The 22,016-nt window shown below is 43.7% G+C and overlaps 1 protein-coding gene across 1 annotated transcript in view; it reads right to left on the bottom strand.

Annotated features, from left to right (window-relative positions):
• CFAP44 (cilia and flagella associated protein 44) overlaps window positions 1-22,016 on the bottom strand; it is a 296,056-nt gene that overhangs the window by 29,408 nt on the left and 244,632 nt on the right. The window contains exon 32 of the mRNA XM_053705145.1: window positions 6,783-6,984. Coding sequence (XP_053561120.1) covers window positions 6,783-6,984 — 202 coding nt within the window. The remainder of the gene's footprint in view (window positions 1-6,782; window positions 6,985-22,016) is intronic.

The raw sequence follows: 22,016 nt of genomic DNA on the forward strand, positions 1-22,016 counted from the left end.
AAATGCATACTATAATCTATCTATACTCTCTAAGCACACGTACAGTCACACTCATTAATAGGTGCCGGCTCCTGAAATGCATACTATAATCTATCTATACTCTCTAAGCACACATACTGTCACACTCATTAATAGGTGCCGGCTCCTGAAATGCATACTATAATCTATCTATACTCTCTAAGCACACGTACTGTCACACTCATTAATAGGTGCCGGCTCCTGAAATGCATACTATAATCTATCTATACTCTCTAAGCACACGTACTGTCACACTCATTAATAGGTGCCGGCTCCTGAAATGCATACTATAATCTATCTATACTCTGACTAAGCACACGTACAGTCACACTCATTAATAGGTGCCAGCTCCTGAAATGCATACTATAATCTATCTATACTCTCTAAGCACACATACAGTCACACTCATTAATAGGTGCCGGCTCCTGAAATGCATACTATAATCTATCTATACTCTGACTAAGCACACGTACAGTCACACTCATTAATAGGTGCCGGCTCCTGAAATGCATACTATAATCTATCTATACTCTGACTAAGCACACGTACAGTCACACTCATTAATAGGTGCCGGCTCCTGAAATGCATACTATAATCTATCTATACTCTCTGACTAAGCACACGTACTGTCACACTCATTAATAGGTGCCGGCTCCTGAAATGCATACTATAATCTATCTATACTCTGACTAAGCACACGTACAGTCACACTCATTAATAGGTGCCAGCTCCTGAAATGCATACTATAATCTATCTATACTCTCTAAGCACACGTACTGTCACACTCATTAATAGGTGCCGGCTCCTGTCCTGCGTACCACATCTAGCAATGAAGTTAGGAACAGTAAAGATTGTGGTAGGATATTTATTTATGCCTAAAGGGATATGAAACCCATACATAACGAGTAAACTTTATTAAAGGGATATGAAACCCATACATAACGAGTAAACTTTATTAAAGGGATATGAAACCCAATTTTTTTTCTTTCATGGTTCAGTAAGAGCAGCAATTTTAAGCAACTTTCTAATTTACTCCTATTATCAATGTTTCTTTGTTCTCGTAGGCCTAGATTTAGAGTTCGGCGGTAAAAGGGCTGTTAACGCTCCGCGGGTTTTTTTCTGGCCGCACCATAAATTTAACTCTGGTATCGAGAGTTCAAACAAATGCTGCGTTAGGCTCCAAAAAAGGAGCGTAGAGCATTTTTACCGCAAATGCAACTCTCGATACCAGAGTTGCTTACGGACGCGGCCGGCATCAAAAACGTGCTCGTGCACGATTCTCCCATAGGAAACAATGGGGCTGTTTGAGCTGAAAAAAAACCTAACACCTGCAAAAAAGCAGCGTTCAGCTCCTAACGCAGCCCCATTGTTTCCTATGGGGAAACACTTCCTACGTCTGCACCTAACACCCTAACATGTACCCCGAGTCTAAACACCCCTAACCTTACACTTATTAACCCCTAATCTGCCGCCCCCGCTATCGCTGACCCCTGCATTACACTTTTAACCCCTAATCTGCCGCTCCGTAAACCGCCGCCACCTACGTTATCCCTATGTACCCCTAATCTGCTGCCCTAACATCGCCGACCCCTATGTTATATTTATTAACCCCTAATCTGCCCCCCACAACGTCGCCGACACCTACCTACACTTATTAACCCCTAATCTGCCGAGCGGACCTGAGCGCTACTATAATAAAGTTATTAACCCCTAATCCGCCTCACTAACCCTATCATAAATAGTATTAACCCCTAATCTGCCCTCCCTAACATCGCCGACACCTACCTTCAATTATTAACCCCTAATCTGCCGACCGGAGCTCACCGCTATTCTAATAAATGTATTAACCCCTAAAGCTAAGTCTAACCCTAACACTAACACCCCCCTAAGTTAAATATAATTTTTATCTAACGAAATAAATTAACTCTTATTAAATAAATAATTCCTATTTAAAGCTAAATACTTACCTGTAAAATAAATCCTAATATAGCTACAATATAAATTATAATTATATTATAGCTATTTTAGGATTAATATTTATTTTACAGGCAACTTTGTAATTATTTTAACCAGGTACAATAGCTATTAAATAGTTAAGAACTATTTAATAGTTACCTAGTTAAAATAATTACAAATTTACCTGTAAAATAAATCCTAACCTAAGATATAATTAAACCTAACACTACCCTATCAATAAAATAATTAAATAAACTACCTACAATTACCTACAATTAACCTAACACTACACTATCAATAAATTAATTAAACACAATTGCTACAAATAAATAAAATTAAATAAACTATCTAAAGTACAAAAAATAAAAAAGAACTAAGTTACAGAAAATAATAAAATATTTACAAACATAAGAAAAATATTACAACAATTTTAAACTAATTACACCTACTCTAAGCCCCCTAATAAAATAACAAAGCCCCCCAAAATAAAAAATTCCCTACCCTATTCTAAAATACAAATATTACAAGCTCTTTTACCTTACCAGCCCTGAACAGGGCCCTTTGCGGGGCATGCCCCAAGAATTTCAGCTCTTTTGCCTGTAAAAAAAAACATACAATACCCCCCCCCCCAACATTACAACCCACCACCCACATACCCCTAATCTAACCCAAACCCCCCTTAAATAAACCTAACACTACCCCCCTGATGATCTTCCTACCTTGTCTTCACCATGCCAGGTTCACCGATCCGTCCTGGCTCCAAGATCTTCATCCACCCCAAGCGGGGGCTAGACATCCACTGAAGAAGTCCAGAAGAGGGTCCAAAGTCTTCCTCCTATCCGGCAAGAAGAGGACATCCGGACCGGCAAACATCTTCTCCAAGCGGCATCTTCTATCTTCTTCCATCCGATGACGACCGGCTCCATCTTGAAGACCTCCAGCGCGGATCCATCCTCTTCTTCCGACGACTAGACGACGAATGACGGTTCCTTTAAGGGACGTCATCCAAGATGGCGTCCCTCGAATTCCGATTGGCTGATAGGATTCTATCAGCCAATCGGAATTAAGGTAGGAATTTTCTGATTGGCTGATGGAATCAGCCAATCAGAATATAGTTCAATCCGATTGGCTGATCCAATCAGCCAATCAGATTGAGCTCGCATTCTATTGGCTGTTCCGATCAGCCAATAGAATGCGAGCTCAATCTGATTGGCTGATTGGATCAGCCAATCGGATTGAACTATATTCTGATTGGCTGATTCCATCAGCCAATCAGAAAATTCCTACCTTAATTCCGATTGGCTGATAGAATCCTATCAGCCAATCGGAATTCGAGGGACGCCATCTTGGATGACGTCCCTTAAAGGAACCGTCATTCGTCGTCTAGTCGTCGGAAGAAGAGGATGGATCCGCGCTGGAGGTCTTCAAGATGGAGCCGGTCGTCATCGGATGGAAGAAGATAGAAGATGCCGCTTGGAGAAGATGTTTGCCGGTCCGGATGTCCTCTTCTTGCCGGATAGGAGGAAGACTTTGGACCCTCTTCTGGACTTCTTCAGTGGATGTCTAGCCCCCGCTTGGGGTGGATGAAGATCTTGGAGCCAGGACGGATCGGTGAACCTGGCATGGTGAAGACAAGGTAGGAAGATCATCAGGGGGGTAGTGTTAGGTTTATTTAAGGGGGGTTTGGGTTAGATTAGGGGTATGTGGGTGGTGGGTTGTAATGTTGGGGGGGGGGTATAGTATGTTTTTTTTTACAGGCAAAAGAGCTGAAATTCTTGGGGCATGCCCCGCAAAGGGCCCTGTTCAGGGCTGGTAAGGTAAAAGAGCTTGTAATATTTGTATTTTAGAATAGGGTAGGGAATTTTTTATTTTGGGGGGCTTTGTTATTTTATTAGGGGGCTTAGAGTAGGTGTAATTAGTTTAAAATTGTTGTAATATTTTTCTTATGTTTGTAAATATTTTATTATTTTCTGTAACTTAGTTCTTTTTTATTTTTTGTACTTTAGATAGTTTATTTAATTTTATTTATTTGTAGCAATTGTGTTTAATTAATTTATTGATAGTGTAGTGTTAGGTTAATTGTAGGTAATTGTAGGTAGTTTATTTAATTATTTTATTGATAGGGTAGTGTTAGGTTTAATTATATCTTAGGTTAGGATTTATTTTACAGGTAAATTTGTAATTATTTTAACTAGGTAACTATTAAATAGTTCTTAACTATTTAATAGCTATTGTACCTGGTTAAAATAATTACAAAGTTGCCTGTAAAATAAATATTAATCCTAAAATAGCTATAATATAATTATAATTTATATTGTAGCTATATTAGGATTTATTTTACAGGTAAGTATTTAGCTTTAAATAGGAATTATTTATTTAATAAGAGTTAATTTATTTCGTTAGATAAAAATTATATTTAACTTAGGGGGGTGTTAGTGTTAGGGTTAGACTTAGCTTTAGGGGTTAATACATTTATTAGAATAGCGGTGAGCTCCGGTCGGCAGATTAGGGGTTAATAATTGAAGGTAGGTGTCGGCGATGTTAGGGAGGGCAGATTAGGGGTTAATACTATTTATGATAGGGTTAGTGAGGCGGATTAGGGGTTAATAACTTTATTATAGTAGCGCTCAGGTCCGCTCGGCAGATTAGGGGTTAATAAGTGTAGGTAGGTGTCGGCGACGTTGTGGGGGGCAGATTAGGGGTTAATAAATATAACATAGGGGTCGGCGATGTTAGGGGTAGCAGATTAGGGGTACATAGGGATAACGTAGGTGGCGGCGATTTGCGGTCGGAAGATTAGGGGTTAATTATTTTAAGTAGCTTGCGGCGACGTTGTGGGGGGCAAGTTAGGGGTTAATAGATATAATACAGGGGTCGGCGGTGTTAGGGGCAGCAGATTAGGGGTACATAAGTATAACGTAGGTGGCGGTCGGCAGATTAGGGGTTAAAAATTTTAATCGAGTGGCGGCGATGTGGGGGGACCTCGGTTTAGGGGTACATAGGTAGTTTATGGGTGTTAGTGTACTTTAGGGTACAGTAGTTAAGAGCTTTATAAACCGGCGTTAGCCAGAAAGCTCTTAACTCCTGCTATTTTCAGGCGGCTGGAATCTTGTCGTTAGAGCTCTAACGCTCACTGCAGAAACGACTCTAAATACCAGCGTTACAAAGATCCCATTGAAAAGATAGGCTACGCAAATGGCGTAGGGGGATCTGCGGTATGGAAAAGTCGCGGCTGAAAAGTGAGCGTTAGACCCTTTAATCACTGACTCCAAATACCAGCGGGCGCCCAAAACCAGCGTTAGGAGCCTCTAACGCTGGTTTTGACGGCTACCGCCGAACTCTAAATCTAGGCCTTAGTATCTTTATTTGAAAAAGCAAGAATATAAGCTTAGGAGCTGGCTTAATGTAGTCACCAATCAGCAAGCTACCCAGGTGTCGGTTCCTAAGCTTACATTCCTGCTTTTTTTTAAAAATAAAGATATCAAGAGAAAGAATAAACATTTATAATAGGAGTAAATTAGAAAGTTGCTTAAAAATGCATGCTCTATCTGAATCATGAAAGAAAAAAAATGGGTTTCATTTCCCTTTAATGTCTCGAATATTATTTTATTTGCTCTCTCATCAGAAACTAACATGTTTTATAAACTACAAATAGTTTCAGACAGTATTTCTGCCTTGGCTCATATACCTGGATAATACTCCCTGGAAATGGACAGAACTGGATACTCACCAAGTCTAAATTTTGTCCATCCAAAGTGGTTAGGAAAGTATGGAGGGAGTGTGATGAGTATTATCCAGGGATATGAGCTAAGATATAGAAATTGCTCTATATTAGCTCTCCATGGCTCTATATTAGCTCTCCCTGGCTCTATATTAGCTCTCTCTGGCTCTATATTAGCTCTCCCTGGCTCTATATTAGCTCTCCCTGGCTCTATATTAGCTCTCCCTGGCTCTATATTAGCTCTCCCTGGCTCTATATTAGCTCTCCCTGGCTCTATATTAGCTCTCCCTGGCTCTATATTAGCTTTCCCTGGCTCTATATTAGCTCTCTCTGGCTCTATATTAGCTCTCCCTGGCTCTATATTAGCTTTCCCTGGCTCTATATTAGCTTTCCCTGGCTCTATATTAGCTTTCCCTGGCTCTATATTAGCTCTCCCTGGCTCTATATTAGCTTTCCCTGGCTTTATATTAGCTTTCCCTGGCTCTATATTAGCTTTCCCTGGCTCTATATTAGCTCTCCCTGGCTCTATATTAGCTTTCCCTGGCTCTATATTAGCTTTCCCTGGCTCTATATTAGCTCTCCCTGGCTCTATATTAGCTCTCCCTGGCTCTATATTAGCTCTCCCTGGCTCTATATTAGCTCTCCCTGGCTCTATATTAGCTCTCCCTGGCTCTATATTAGCTCTCCCTGGCTCTATATTAGCTCTCCCTGGCTCTATATTAGCTCTCCCTGGCTCTATATTAGCTCTCCCTCACTCACCAGTACTACCAATGAGTGGGGATAAAGAGAGTCAACAACTGAAAAATGCTACAAAAATACAAATCTTTATTTAGGAACCAGAAAGGACAAAATCTTGTTTCTCAGTTTAGTTGAAGGAGACTACGTGATGTTCAGTTGAAATGAGAAATGAAAGTGTCAGGTGATTTCCAAACAGCGTCTTGACAAACTTCAGTAGCAGTTTCCTCCCAAGCTCTAAACATTGGCACTGCCCTGGTGAAATGTGCCTGAAACGCGTCTGCAACCAGTTTGGGCCTGAACTATACATTAGAAAATGGTTGAGTTAGCAGGTGCCGTGCTGTGTACTCACTGCGGATTTTCTTTTCCATCTCCTTCTTGTCACGAATAAGCTGCTTGTGTAGCTCCCGGGCCTGCTTGTAAAGGTCTCTCTTCTCTATCTTCTCTAGCTGCAACTCTCTGATCCTCTGATGCAAGCCCTCCAGAGAGCGGTTTGTAAAAACAAGGGCATTGGAGAGGTCAGGTGGGATGTCTCCATTTACCATGAAATCCACCTGCATAGAACACAGAAAGCAAATCACGGCTGGTGTCTTTATATGTTGAATATTCATATAGTGAAGTGATTACCCCCCCAACATATTGTGAGGCTCCATAACGTGCCCCAAGATTTAAATAAACAATCATTATCTTACACAGTGGATCCATTTGCAAATGTTTTATTTTTCATTTTGGTGTGTTAAAGGGGCAATAAAGCAAACAAACATCAGATAGAACATACGAGTTCAGAAGACTTTCCAATTTAATTATTTTATCTAATTTGCTTTGTTCTCTTTTTTTGTTGAAAAGCATACCTAGGTACACTCAATAGCAGCAATTAGAAATAAAATCAATCAGTAAATTAGAAAGTTGTTAAAATTGTATGATCTATTTGAATTATGAAAATGGGGCTTTAGGTCCCTTTAAAAGGGGCATGAAGCACAAAATGTTTCATAATTCAAATAGAGCGTGCAGATTTAAACAACTTTCTAATTTATTTCTATTATCAGCTATTCTTTGTTCTCTTGGTATCTTTTGTTGAAAAGCAGGGACGTAAAGCTCAGGACATTCACGTGTCTGGAGCACTATATGGCAGCAGTTTTGCATGAAAGCTATCCATTTGAAAGAGCACTATATGGCAGCAATATTTACTGACATGTAGTGCTCCTGATGCCTACCTAGGTATTTCTTGGTCAAAGGATATCATAGGCACTAAGCAAATTTGATCATAGAAGTTCATTGGAAATGTTTTTAAAAAGAAAATCTATGCTTACCTGATAAATGTATTTCTTTTTTGACACAATGAGTCCACGGATCATCTTAATTACTAATGGGTTATTCCCCTCCTGGTCAGCAGGAGGAGGCAAAGAGCACCACAGCAGAGCTGTTAAATAGCTCCTCCCTTCCCTCCCACACCAGTCATTCGACCGAAGTTAGGAAGAGAAAGGAAAAGCCAAGGTGCAGAGGTGTCTGAAGCTTACAATAACCCATAACCTGTCTAAAAGAACAGGGCGGGCCGTGGACTCATTGTGTCAAAAAACAGAATTTATGTTTACCTGATAAATTTCTTTCTCCAACGGTGTGTCCGGTCCACGGCGTCATCCTTACTTGTGGGATATTCTCTTCCCCAACAGGAAATGGCAAAGAGCCCAGCAAAGCTGGTCACATGATCCCTCCTAGGCTCCGCCTACCCCAGTCATTCGACCGACGTTAAGGAGGAATATTTGCATAGGAGAAACCATATGGTACCGTGGTGACTGTAGTTAAAGAAAATAAAATATCAGACCTGATTAAAAAAACCAGGGCGGGCCGTGGACCGGACACACCGTTGGAGAAAGAAATTTATCAGGTAAACATAAATTCTGTTTTCTCCAACATAGGTGTGTCCGGTCCACGGCGTCATCCTTACTTGTGGGAACCAATACCAAAGCTTTAGGACACGGATGAAGGGAGGGAGCAAATCAGGTCACCTAAATGGAAGGCACCACGGCTTGCAAAACCTTTCTCCCAAAAATAGCCTCAGAAGAAGCAAAAGTATCAAACTTGTAAAATTTGGTAAAAGTGTGCAGTGAAGACCAAGTCGCTGCCCTACATATCTGATCAACAGAAGCCTCGTTCTTGAAGGCCCATGTGGAAGCCACAGCCCTAGTGGAATGAGCTGTGATTCTTTCGGGAGGCTGCCGTCCGGCAGTCTCGTAAGCCAATCTGATGATGCTTTTAATCCAAAAAGAGAGAGAGGTAGAAGTTGCTTTTTGACCTCTCCTTTTACCTGAATAAACAACAAACAAGGAAGATGTTTGTCTAAAATCCTTTGTAGCATCTAAATAGAATTTTAGAGCGCGAACAACATCCAAATTGTGCAACAAACGTTCCTTCTTTGAAACTGGTTTTGGACACAGAGAAGGTACGATAATCTCCTGGTTAATGTTTTTGTTAGAAACAACTTTTGGAAGAAAACCAGGTTTAGTACGTAAAACCACCTTATCTGCATGGAACACCAGATAAGGAGGAGAACACTGCAGAGCAGATAATTCTGAGACTCTTCTAGCAGAAGAAATCGCAACTAAAAACAAAACTTTCCAAGATAATAACTTAATATCAACGGAATGTAAGGGTTCAAACGGAACCCCCTGAAGAACTGAAAGAACTAAATTGAGACTCCAAGGAGGAGTCAAAGGTTTGTAAACAGGCTTGATTCTAACCAGAGCCTGAACAAAGGCTTGAACATCTGGCACAGCTGCCAGCTTTTTGTGAAGTAATACCGACAAGGCAGAAATCTGTCCCTTCAGGGAACTTGCAGATAATCCTTTTTCCAATCCTTCTTGAAGGAAGGATAGAATCCTAGGAATCTTAACCTTGTCCCAAGGGAATCCTTTAGATTCACACCAACAGATATATTTTTTCCAAATTTTGTGGTAAATCTTTCTAGTCACAGGCTTTCTGGCCTGAACAAGAGTATCGATAACAGAATCTGAGAATCCTCGCTTCGATAAAATCAAGCGTTCAATCTCCAAGCAGTCAGCTGGAGTGAAACCAGATTCGGATGTTCGAACGGACCCTGAACAAGAAGGTCTCGTCTCAAAGGTAGCTTCCAAGGTGGAGCCGATGACATATTCACCAGATCTGCATACCAAGTCCTGCGTGGCCACGCAGGAGCTATCAAGATCACCGACACCCTCTCCTGCTTGATCCTGGCTATCAGCCTGGGGATGAGAGGAAATGGCGGGAACACATAAGCTAGTTTGAAGGTCCAAGGTGCTACTAGTGCATCCACTAGAGCCGCCTTGGGATCCCTGGATCTGGCCCCGTAGCAAGGAACTTTGAAGTTCTGACGAGAGGCCATCAGATCCATGTCTGGAATGCCCCACAGGTGAGTGACTTGGGCAAAGATTTCCGGATGGAGTTCCCACTCCCCCGGATGCAATGTCTGCCGACTCAGAAAATCCGCTTCCCAATTTTCCACTCCTGGGATGTGGATAGCAGACAGGTGGCAGGAGTGAGACTCCGCCCAAAGAATAATCTTGGTTACTTCTTCCATCGCTAGGGAACTCCTTGTTCCCCCCTGATGGTTGATGTACGCAACAGTCGTCATGTTGTCTGATTGAAACCGTATGAACCTGGTCCTCGCAAGCTGGGGCCAGGCCTGGAGAGCATTGAATATCGCTCTCAGTTCCAGAATATTTATCGGTAGAAGAGATTCTTCTCGAGACCAAAGACCCTGAGCTTTCAGGGATCCCCAGACCGCGCCCCAGCCTATCAGACTGGCGTCGGTCGTGACAATGACCCACTCCGGTCTGTGGAACATCATCCCTTGAGACAGATTGTCCAGGGACAGCCACCAACGGAGTGAGTCTCTGGTTCTCTGATTTACTTGTATCTTCGGAGACAAGTCTGTATAGTCCCCATTCCACTGACTGAGCATGCACAGTTGTAATGGTCTTAGATGAATGCGCGCAAAAGGAACTATGTCCATCGCCGCCACCATCAACCCGATCACTTCCATGCACTGAGCTATGGAAGGAAGAGGAACGGAATGAAGTATCCGACAAGAGTCCAGAAGCTTTGTTTTTCTGGCCTCTGTTAGAAAGATCCTCATTTCTAAGGAGTCTATAATTGTTCCCAAGAAGGGAACCCTTGTTGACGGGGATAGAGAACTCTTTTCCACGTTCACTTTCCAGCCGTGAGATCTGAGAAAGGCCAGGACAATGTCCGTGTGAGCCTTTGCTTGAGGAAGGGACGACGCTTGAATCAGAATGTCGTCCAGGTAAGGTACTACTGCAATGCCCCTTGGTCTTAGCACCGCTAGAAGGGACCCTAGTACCTTTGTGAAAATCCTTGGAGCAGTGGCTAATCCGAAAGGAAGCGCCACGAACTGGTAATGTTTGTCCAGGAATGCAAACCTTAGGAACCGATGATGTTCCTTGTGGATAGGAATATGTAGATACGCATCCTTTAAATCCACCGTGGTCATGAATTGACCTTCCTGGATGGAAGGAAGGATAGTTCGAATGGTTTCCATCTTGAACGATGGGACCTTGAGAAATTTGTTTAAGATCTTGAGATCTAGGATTGGTCTGAACGTTCCCTCTTTTTTGGGAACTATGAACAGATTGGAGTAGAACCCCATCCCTTGTTCTCTTAATGGAACAGGATGAATCACTCCCATTTTTAACAGGTCTTCTACACAATGTAAGAACGCCTGTCTTTTTATGTGGTCTGAAGACAACTGCGACCTGTGGAACCTCCCCCTTGGGGGAAGTCCCTTGAATTCCAGAAGATAACCCTGGGAGACTATTTCTAGCGCCCAAGGATCCAGAACATCTCTTGCCCAAGCCTGAGCGAAGAGAGAGAGTCTGCCCCCCACCAGATCCGGTCCCGGATCGGGGGCCAATATTTCATGCTGTCTTGGTAGCAGTGGCAGGTTTCTTGGCCTGCTTTCCCTTGTTCCAGCCTTGCATTGGTCTCCAAGCTGGCTTGGCCTGAGAAGTATTACCCTCTTGCTTAGAGGACGTAGCACCTTGGGCTGGTCCGTTTTTACGAAAGGGACGAAAATTAGGTCTATTTTTTGCCTTGAAGGGCCGATCCTGAGGAAGGGCGTGGCCCTTACCCCCAGTGATATCAGAGATAATCTCTTTCAAGTCAGGACCAAACAGCGTTTTCCCCTTGAAAGGAATGTTTAGTAGCTTGTTCTTGGAAGACGCATCAGCCGACCAAGATTTCAACCAAAGCGCTCTGCGCGCCACAATAGCAAACCCAGAGTTCTTAGCCGCTAACTTAGCAAATTGCAAAGAGGCGTCTAGAGTGAAAGAATTAGCCAATTTGAGAGCATTGATTCTGTCCATAATCTCCTCATAAGGAGGAGAGTCACTATCGAGCACCTTAAGCAGTTCATCAAACCAGAAATATGCGGCAGTAGTGACAGGGACAATGCATGAAATGGGTTGTAGAAGGTAACCCTGCTGAACAAACATCTTTTTAAGCAAACCTTCTAATTTTTTATCCATAGGATCTTTGAAAGCACAACTATCCTCTATGGGAATAGTGGTGCGTTTGTTTAAAGTAGAAACCGCTCCCTCGACCTTGGGGACTGACTGCCATAAGTCCTTTCTGGGGTCGACCATAGGAAACAATTTTTTAAATATGGGGGGAGGGACGAAAGGAATACCGGGCCTTTCCCATTCTTTATTAACAATGTCCGCCACCCGCTTGGGTATAGGAAAAGCTTCTGGGAGCCCCGGCACCTCTAGGAACTTGTCCATTTTACATAGTTTCTCTGGGATGACTAAATTTTCACAATCATCCAGAGTGGATAATACCTCCTTAAGCAAAATGCGGAGATGTTCCAATTTAAATTTAAATGTAATCACATCAGATTCAGCCTGCTGAGAAATGTTCCCTAAATCAGTAATTTCTCCCTCAGACAAAACCTCCCTGGCCCCCTCAGATTGGGTTAGGGGCCCTTCAGAGATATTAATATCAGCGTCGTCATGCTCTTCAGTAACTAAAACAGAGCAGCCACGCTTACGCTGACAAGGGTTCATTTTGGCTAAAATGTTTTTGACAGAATTATCCATTACAGCCGTTAATTGTTGCATAGTAAGGAGTATTGGCGCGCTAGATGTACTAGGGGCCTCCTGAGTGGGCAAGACTCGTGTAGACGAAGGAGGGAATGATGCAGTACCATGCTTACTCCCCTCACTTGAGGAATCATCTTGGGCATCATTGTCATTATCACATAAATCACATTTATTTAAATGAATAGGAATTCTGGCTTCCCCACATTCAGAACACAGTCTATCTGGTAGTTCAGACATGTTAAACAGGCATAAACTTGATCAGAAAGTACAAAAAACGTTTTAAAATAAAACCGTTACTGTCACTTTAAATTTTAAACTGAACACACTTTATTACTGCAATTGCGAAAAAACATGAAGGAATTGTTCAAAATTCACCAAATTTTCACCACAGCGTCTTAAAGCCTTGAAAATATTGCACACCAATTTTGGAAGCTTTAACCCTTAAAATAACGGAACCGGAGCCGTTTTAAGCTTTAAACCCCTTTACAGTCCCTGGTATCTGCTTTGCTGAGACCCAACCAAACCCAAAGGGGAATACGATACCAAATGACGCCTTCAGAAGTCTTTTATAAGTATCAGAGCTCCTCTCACATGCGACTGCATGCCATGCCTCTCAAAAACAAGTGCGCAACACCGGCGCGAAAATGAGACTCTGCCTATGCTTTGGGAAAGCCCCTAAAGAATAAGGTGTCTAAAACAGTGCCTGCCGATATTATTATATCAAAATACCCAGATAAAATGATTCCTCAAGGCTAAATATGTGTTAATAAACAATCGATTTAGCCCAGAAAAAGTCTACAGTTTAAATAAGCCCTTGTGAAGCCCTTATTTACAATCGTAATAAACATGGCTTACCGGATCCCATAGGGAAAATGACAGCTTCCAGCATTACATCGTCTTGTTAGAATGTGTCATACCTCAAGCAGCAAGGGACTGCAAACTGTTCCCCCAACTGAAGTTAATTGCTCTCAACAGTCCTGTGTGGAACAGCCATGGATTTTAGTTACGGTTGCTAAAATCATTTTCCTCATACAAACAGAATTCTTCATCTCTTTTCTGTTTCTGAGTAAATAGTACGTACCAGCACTATTTGAAAATAACAAACTCTTGATTGAATAATGAAAAACTACAGTTAAACACTAAAAAACTCTAAGCCATCTCCGAGGAGATGTTGCCTGTACAACGGCAAAGAGAATGACTGGGGTAGGCGGAGCCTAGGAGGGATCATGTGACCAGCTTTGCTGGGCTCTTTGCCATTTCCTGTTGGGGAAGAGAATATCCCACAAGTAAGGATGACGCCGTGGACCGGACACACCTATGTTGGAGAAAAGAAATACATTTATCAGGTAAGCATAAATTTTCTTCTTTTTTTTTTTGACACGATGAGTCGAAGGATCATCTTAATTACTAATGGGATTCAATACCCAAGCTAGAGTACACAGATACAGGAGGGACAAGACAGGGAACCTAAATGGAAGGCACCACTGCTTGAAGAACCTTTCTCCCAAAAGCGGCCTCAGTCGAGGCAAAAGTGTCAAATTTGTAGAACTTTGAAAAAGTGTGAAGCGAGGACCAAGTCGCAGCCTTGCAAATCTGTTCCACAGAAGCTTCATTTTTGACCCTTTAGGGAGCTTGTCGATAAACCTTTCTCCAAACCCTCTCGGAGAAAAGACAAAATCCTAGGAATCCTAACTCTACTCTATGAGTAGCCCTTGGATTCACACCAATAAAGATATTTACGCTAAATCTTATGGTAAATCCTTCTAGTTACAGGTTTACAAGCCTGAATCATGGTCTCTATGACCGAATCGGAAAATCCCCGCTTGGATAAAATTAAGCGTTCAATCTCCAAGCAGTCAGCTTCAGAGAAACTAGATTTGGGTGAAGGAAGGGCCCCTGAACCAGAAGGTCCTTCCGCATACTAAATCCTGCGAGGCCAGGCCGGTGCTATGAGGATCACTGAGGTTCTTTCCTGCTTGATTCAAGCAATTACTCGAGACAGAAGAGCAAACGGAGGAAACAGGTATGCTGGATTGAATGTCCAAGGGGCCGCCAGACCATCTATCAGTTCCGCCTGGGGATCCCTGGATCTCGACCCGTATCTCGGGAGCTTGGCATTCCGTCGAGATGCCATGAGATCTAACTCCGGCCGACCCCATTTGAGAATCAGGCTGGAGAACACTTCTGGATGGAGTTCCCACTCCCCTGGATGAAAGGTCTGCCTGATCAGAAAATCCGCCTCCCAGTTATCCACCCCTGAGATATGGATCGCCGACAGACAGCAAGAATGGGCCTCCGCCCACTGAATTACTTTGGATACTTCTGTCATCGCCAAGGAACTCCTTGTTCCTTCCTGATGATTGATGTATGCCACAGACGTTATGTTGTACGACTGGAACCTGATAAACCGAACCGAGGCTAACTGGGGCCAGACCAGAAGAGCATTGTAAATTGCTCTCAGTTCCAGAATTGGTAAAACTGACTCTGCCTGAGTCCATATTCCCTGAGCCTTTAGAGAGCCCAGACTGCTCCCCACCCTAGAAGGCTGGCATCTGTTGAAGCATGTTCCTTGGGAGAGATGATCCAGAGACAACCACCATTGTAGAGAGTCCCTTGTGTCCTGTTCCAGAAGAAGTCGAGGGAACAAGTCCGAACAATCTCCGTTCCATAGTCTCAGCATGTTCAACTGCAGTGCTCTGAGATGGAAGCGAGCAAACGGGATGATGTCCATTGTAGCCACCATCAGCCTGATTAACTCCATGCATTGAGCCACCGATGGACGAGGAGTGGACTGAAGGGCTAGGCAAGTATCGATAATCTTTAATTTCCTGACTTCTGTCAGAAAAATCTTCATAGACAGAGAGTCTATAATGGTTCGTAGAAAAGTTACCCTTGTGTTTGGAACTAAGGAACTCTTCTAAATTCACCTTTCAGCCGTGGGATCTTAGGAAGGACAACACCAAGTCCGTATTAGATCTTGCTAGCTGAAAGGATGGCGCCTAAATTAGGATGTCATCCAGATAAGGTGCTACTGCTATGCCCTTTGATCGAAGTACCGCCAACAGAGATCCCAGAACCTTTGTGAAGATTCTGGGGGCTGTGGCAAGACTGAAAGGAACAGCTACAAACTGGTAGTGTTTGTCCAGAAAGGCAAACCTTAAAAACTTGTGATGATCCCTGTGAATGGGAACATATAGGTACGCATCCTTCAAATCCACTGTTGTCATAAATTGACCCTCCTGGATCAATGGGAGGATGGAACAAATTGTTTCCATCTTGAAGGACGGAACCCTGAGAAACTTGTTTAATCTCTTGAGGTCTAGAATAGGTCTGAAAGTTCCATCTTTTTTGGGAACCACAAACAGATTGAAATAAAACCCCAGTCCCTGTTCCTGAATTGGAACGGAAACAATCACTCCCAGAGTGGAAAGGTCTCCTACACAGTGTAAGAACGCAGACTATTTCTGTTTAAATGTAATGATGGAAAAAAAGCTAAAAATACTCTTGTCTTTTGGGAAAGTTTTTGTCTGAAGTACCCGGTCCTTAAGGGGTTAAACAAATAAGCACTATACACGAGAGGGCATTAGCCCAGCAGCATCCCCAGTATACACAAGAGGGCATTAGCTCAGCAGTATCCCCAGTATACACAAGAGGGCATGAGCGCAGCAGTATCACCAGTATACACAAGAGGGCATTAGCGCAGAAGTATCACCAGTATACACAAGAGGGCATTAGCCCAGCAGCATCACCAGTATACAAAAGAGGGCATTAGCCCAGCAGCATCCCCAGTATACACAAGAGGGCATTAGCTCAGCAGTATCCCCAGTATACACAAGAGGGCTTTTGCGCAGTATCCCCAGTATACACAAGAGGGCATTAGATCAGCAGTATCCCCAGTATACACAAGAGGGCATTAGCTCAGTATCCCCAGTGTACACAAGAGGGCATTAGCTCAGTATCCCCAGTGTACACAAGAGGGCATTAGCTCAGCAGTATCCCCAGTATACATAAGAGGGCATTAGCTCAGTATCCCCAGTATACACAAGAGGGTATTAGCTCAGCAGTATCCCCAGTATACACAAGAGGTTGTTAGCTCAGCAGTATCCTCAGTATACACAAGAGGGCATTAGCCCAGCAGCATCCCCAGTATACACAAGAGGGCATTAGCTCAGCAGTATCCCCAGTATACACAAGAGGGCATTAGCTCAGCAGTATCCCCAGTATACACAAGAGGGCATTAGCTCAGCAGTATCACCAGTATACACAAGAGGGCATTAGCTCAGTATCCCCAGTATACACAAGAAAGCATTAGCTCAGCAGTATCCCCAGTATACACAAGAGGGCATTAGCTCAGCAGTATCCCCAGTATACACAAGAAAGCATTAGCTCAGCAGTATCCCCAGTATACACAAGAGGGCATTAGCTCAGCAGTATCCCCAGTATACACAAGAGAGCATTAGCTCAGCAGTATCCCCAGTATACACAAGAGGGCATTAGCTCAACAGTATCCCCAGTATACACAAGAGGGCATTAGTTCAGCAGTATCCCCAGTATACACAAGAGGGCATTAGTTCAGCAGTATCCCCAGTATACACAAGAGGGCATTAGTTCAGCAGTATCCCCAGTATACACAAGAGGGCATTAGCTCAGCAGTATCCCCAGTATACACAAGAGGGCATTAGCTCAGTAGTATAACGAGTATACACAAGAGCGAATTAGCTTAGTATCACCAGTATACACAAGAGGGCATTAGCTCAGCAGTATCCCCAGTATACACAAGAGGGTATTAGCTCAGCAGTATCCCCAGTATACACAAGAGGGCATTAGCTCAGCAGTATCCCCTGTATACACAAGAGGGTATTAGCTCAGCAGTATCCCCAGTATACACAAGAGGGCATTAGCTCAGCAGTATCCCCAGTATACACAAGAGGGCATTAGCGCAGCAGTATCCCCAGTATACACAAGAGGGCATTAGCTCAGCAGTATCCCCAGTATACACAAGAGGGCATTAGCTCAGTATCCCCAGTATACACAAGAGGGCATAAGATTAGCAGTATCCCCAGTATACACAAGAGGGCATTAGATTAGCAGTATCCCCAGTATACACAAGAGGGCATTAGCTCAACAGTATCCCCAGTATACACAAGAGGTCATTAGCCCAGCAGTATCCCCAGTATACACAAGAGGTCATTAGCCCAGCAGTATCCCCAGTATACACAAGAGGGCATTAGCTCAACAGTATCCCCAGTATACACAAGAGGGCATTAGTTCAGCAGTATCCCCAGTATACACAAGAGGGCATTAGTTCAGCAGTATCCCCAGTATACACAAGAGGGCATTAGCTCAGCAGTATCCCCAGTATACACAAGAGGGCATTAGCTCAGCAGTATCCCCAGTATACACAAGAGGGCATTAGATTAGCAGTATCCCCAGTATACACAAGAGGGCATTAGCGCAGCAGTATCCCCAGTATACACAAGAGGGCATTAGATTAGCAGTATCCCCAGTATACACAAGAGGGCATTAGCCCAGCAGTATCCCCAGTATACACAAGAGGGCATTAGCTCAACAGTATCCCCAGTATACACAAGAGGGCATTAGTTCAGCAGTATCCCCAGTATACACAAGAGGGCATTAGTTCAGCAGTATCCCCAGTATACACAAGAGGGCATTAGCTCAGCAGTATCCCCAGTATACACAAGAGGGCATTAGCTCAGCAGTATCCCCAGTATACACAAGAGGGCATTAGCTTAGTATCACCAGTATGCACAAGAGGGCATTAGCTCAGCAGTATCCCCAGTATACACAAGAGGGCATTAGCCCAGCAGTATCCCCAGTATACACAAGAGGGCATTAGCTCAGCAGTATCCCCAGTATACACAAGAGGGCATTAGCTCAGTAGTATCACCAGTATACACAAGAGGGCATTAGCTCAGCAGTATCCCCAGTATACACAAGAGGGCATTAGCTCAGTATCCCCAGTATACACAAGAGAGCATTAGCTCAGTAGTATCCCCAGTATACACAAGAGGGCATTAGATCAGCAGTATCACCAGTATACACAAGAGGGCATTAGCTCAGCGGTATCCCCAGTATACACAAGAGGGCATTAGCTCAGCAGTATCCCCAGTATACACAAAAGGGCATTAGCTCAGCAGTATCCCCAGTATACACAAGAGAGCATTAGCTCAGTAGTATCCCCAGTATACACAAGAGGGCATTAGCTCAGCAGTATCCCCAGTATACACAAGAGGGCATTAGCTCAGCAGTATCCCCAGTATACACAAGAGGGCATTAGCCCAGCAGTATCCCCAGTATACACAAGAGGTCATTAGCTCAGCAGTATCCCCAGTATACACAAGAGGGCATTAGCTCAGCAGTATCCCCAGTATACACAAGAGGGCATTAGCCCAGCAGTATCCCCAGTATACACAAGAGGGCATTAGCCCAGCAGTATCCCCAGTATAATAAGCAATTCCAAAACATTCAAAAAGATCAGAGGCTGCACTATGGAGTTATAGTAAAAATACAAAAACTTTATTCGATCCGGTTTAAAAATAATATCCAAGCACACAACATAGTGTATTCACCCTAGCACACAGGAGCTGCTCTCCGACGCGTTTCCTGCTAAAAAACAAAATTTATGCTTACCTGATAAATTTCTTTCTCTTGTGGTGTATCCAGTCCATGGGTTCATCCATTACTTGTGGGATATTCTCCTTCCCAACAGGAAGTTGCAAGAGGACACCCACAGCAGAGCTGTCTATATAGCTCCTCCCCTAACCCCCACCTCCAGTCATTCGACCGAAGACAAGTAAGAAAATGGAGAAACTATAGGGTGCAGTGGTGACTGTAGTTTAAAAAATAAAAAACACCTGCCTTAAAGTGACAGGGCGGGCCGTGGACTGGATACACCACAAGAGAAAGTAATTTATCAGGTAAGCATAAATTTTGTTTTCTCTTGTAAGGTGTATCCAGTCCACGGGTTCATCCATTACTTGTGGGATACCAATACCAAAGCTTTAGGACACGGATGAAGGGAGGGACAAGGCAGGTACTTAAACAGAAGGCACCACTGCCTGTAAGACCTTTCTCCCAAAAACAGCCTCCGAGGAAGCAAAAGTATCAAATTTGTAGAATTTAGAAAAAGTATGAAGCGAAGACCAAGTCGCCGCCTTACAAATCTGTTCAACAGAGGCCTCATGTTTAAAAGCCCATGTGGAAGCTACCGCTCTAGTAGAATGAGCTGTAATTCTTTCAGGAGGCTGCTGGCCAGCAGTCTCAAAAGCTAAACGAATTATGCTTCTCAGCCAAAAAGAAAAAGAAGTTGCCGAAGCCTTTTGGCCTCTCCTCTTTCCAGAGTAGACAACAAACAATGCAGATGTTTGACGAAAATCCTTAGTAGCTTGCAAAGAAAACTTTAAAGCACGAACCACGTCAAGATTGTGTAACAGACGTTCCTTCTTAAAAGAAGGATTAGGACACAGTGACGGAACAACAATTTCCTGATTGATATTCCTATTAGATACTACCTTAGGAAGAAACCCAGGTTTGGTACGCAAAACTACCTTATCTGCATGGAAGATCAGATAAGGGCAATCACACTGCAAGGCAGATAACTCTGAAACTCTTCGAGCCGAAGAGATAGCTACTAAAAACAGAACTTTCCAAGATAAAAGCTTGATATCTATGGAATGCAAGGGTTCAAACGGAACCCCTTGAAGAACCTTAAGAACTAAATTTAAACTCCATAGCGGAGCAACAGGTTTAACCACAGGCCTGGTTCTAACCAAAGCCTGACAAAACGCCTGAACGTCTGGAACATCAGCCAGGCACTTGTGCAAAAGAATAGACAGAGCAGAAATCTGTCCCTTTAAGGAACTAGCCGATAATCCATTTTCCAATCCTTCTTGGAGAAAAGATAGTATCCTGGGAATCCTGACCTTAATCCACGAGTAACCCTTGGATTCACACCAATGAAGATATTTACACCATATCTTATGATAGATTTTCCTGGTGACAGGCTTTCGAGCCTGAATCAAGGTATCAATGACCGACTCGGAGAAACCACGTTTTGATAAAATCAAGCGTTCAATCTACAAACAGTCAGACACAGAGAAACTAGATTGGGATGTTTGAATGGACCTTGGAGTAGAAGGTCCTGCCTCAGCGGCAGAGACCATGGTGGAAAGGATGACATGTCCACCAGATCTGCATACCAAGTCCTGCGTGGCCACGCAGGTGCTATCAAAATCACCGAAGCTCTCTCCTGCTTGATCTTGGCAATCAGACGAGGGAGGAGAGGAAACGGTGGAAACACATAAGCCAGGTTGAAGGACCAGGGCACTGCTAGAGCATCTATCAGCGTTGCCTGGGGATCCCTTGACCTGGACCCGTAACGAGTAAGCTTGGCGTTCTGACGAGACGCCATCAGATCCAGTTCTGGTTTGCCCCATAATTGAATCAGCTGGGCAAATACCTCCGGATGGAGCTCCCACTCCCCCAGATGAAAAGTCTGCCGACTTAGAAAGTCTGCCTTCCAGTTCTCTACTCCTGGGATATGGATAGCAGATAGATGGCAAGAATGAACCTCCGCCCATAGAATTATCTTGGAAACTTCCATCATTCCCAGGGGACTCCTTGTTCCCCCCTGGTTGATATAGGCTACAGTTGTGATATTGTCCGACTAAAATCTGATGAACTAGACCGCAGCTAGCTGAGGCGAAGCCTGAAGAGCATTGAATATCGCTCTGAGTTCCAGAATGTTTATCGGAAGGAGGGCTTCCTCCCGAGTCCACGAACCCTGAGCCTTCAGGGAGTTCCAGACCGCACCCCAGCCCAGAAGGCTGGCATCTGTCATCACTATAGTCCACTCTGGCCTGCGGAAACTCATTCCCCTGGACAGGTGGAACCGAGATAACCACCAGAGAAGAGAATCCCTGGTCTCTTGATCCAGATTTAACAGAGGAGACAAATCTGTGTAGTCCCCATTCCACTGATTGAGCATGCAAAGTTTCAGTGGTCTGAGATGTAGGCGGGCAAACGGAACTATGTCCATTGCCGCTACCATTAGGCCGATCACTTCCATACACTGAGCCACTGACGGCCGAGAAGTGGAATGAAGAACACGGCAGGAAGTTAGAAGCTTTGATATCCTGACCTCCATCAGAAAAATCTTCATTTCTACTGAATCTATCAGAGTTCCTAGGAAGGAAACTCTTGTGGAGGGAGAAAGAGAACTCTTTTCTCTGTTCACTTTCCACCCGTGAGACCTCAGAAAGGCCAGAACAATGTCCGTATGGGACTTGGCGATTTGAAAAGTCGACGCCTGAATCAGAATGTCATCTAGGTAAGGAGCCACCGCTATGCCCCGCGGCCTTAGGACCGCCAGAAGGGACCCTAGAACCTTCGTAAAGACTCTTGGCGCCGTGGCTAACCCGAAGGGAAGAGCCACAAACTGGTAATGCCTGTCT

Source organism: Bombina bombina, chromosome 3, assembly GCF_027579735.1.
Source record: "Bombina bombina isolate aBomBom1 chromosome 3, aBomBom1.pri, whole genome shotgun sequence".
Lineage (NCBI taxonomy): Eukaryota > Metazoa > Chordata > Amphibia > Anura > Bombinatoridae > Bombina > Bombina bombina.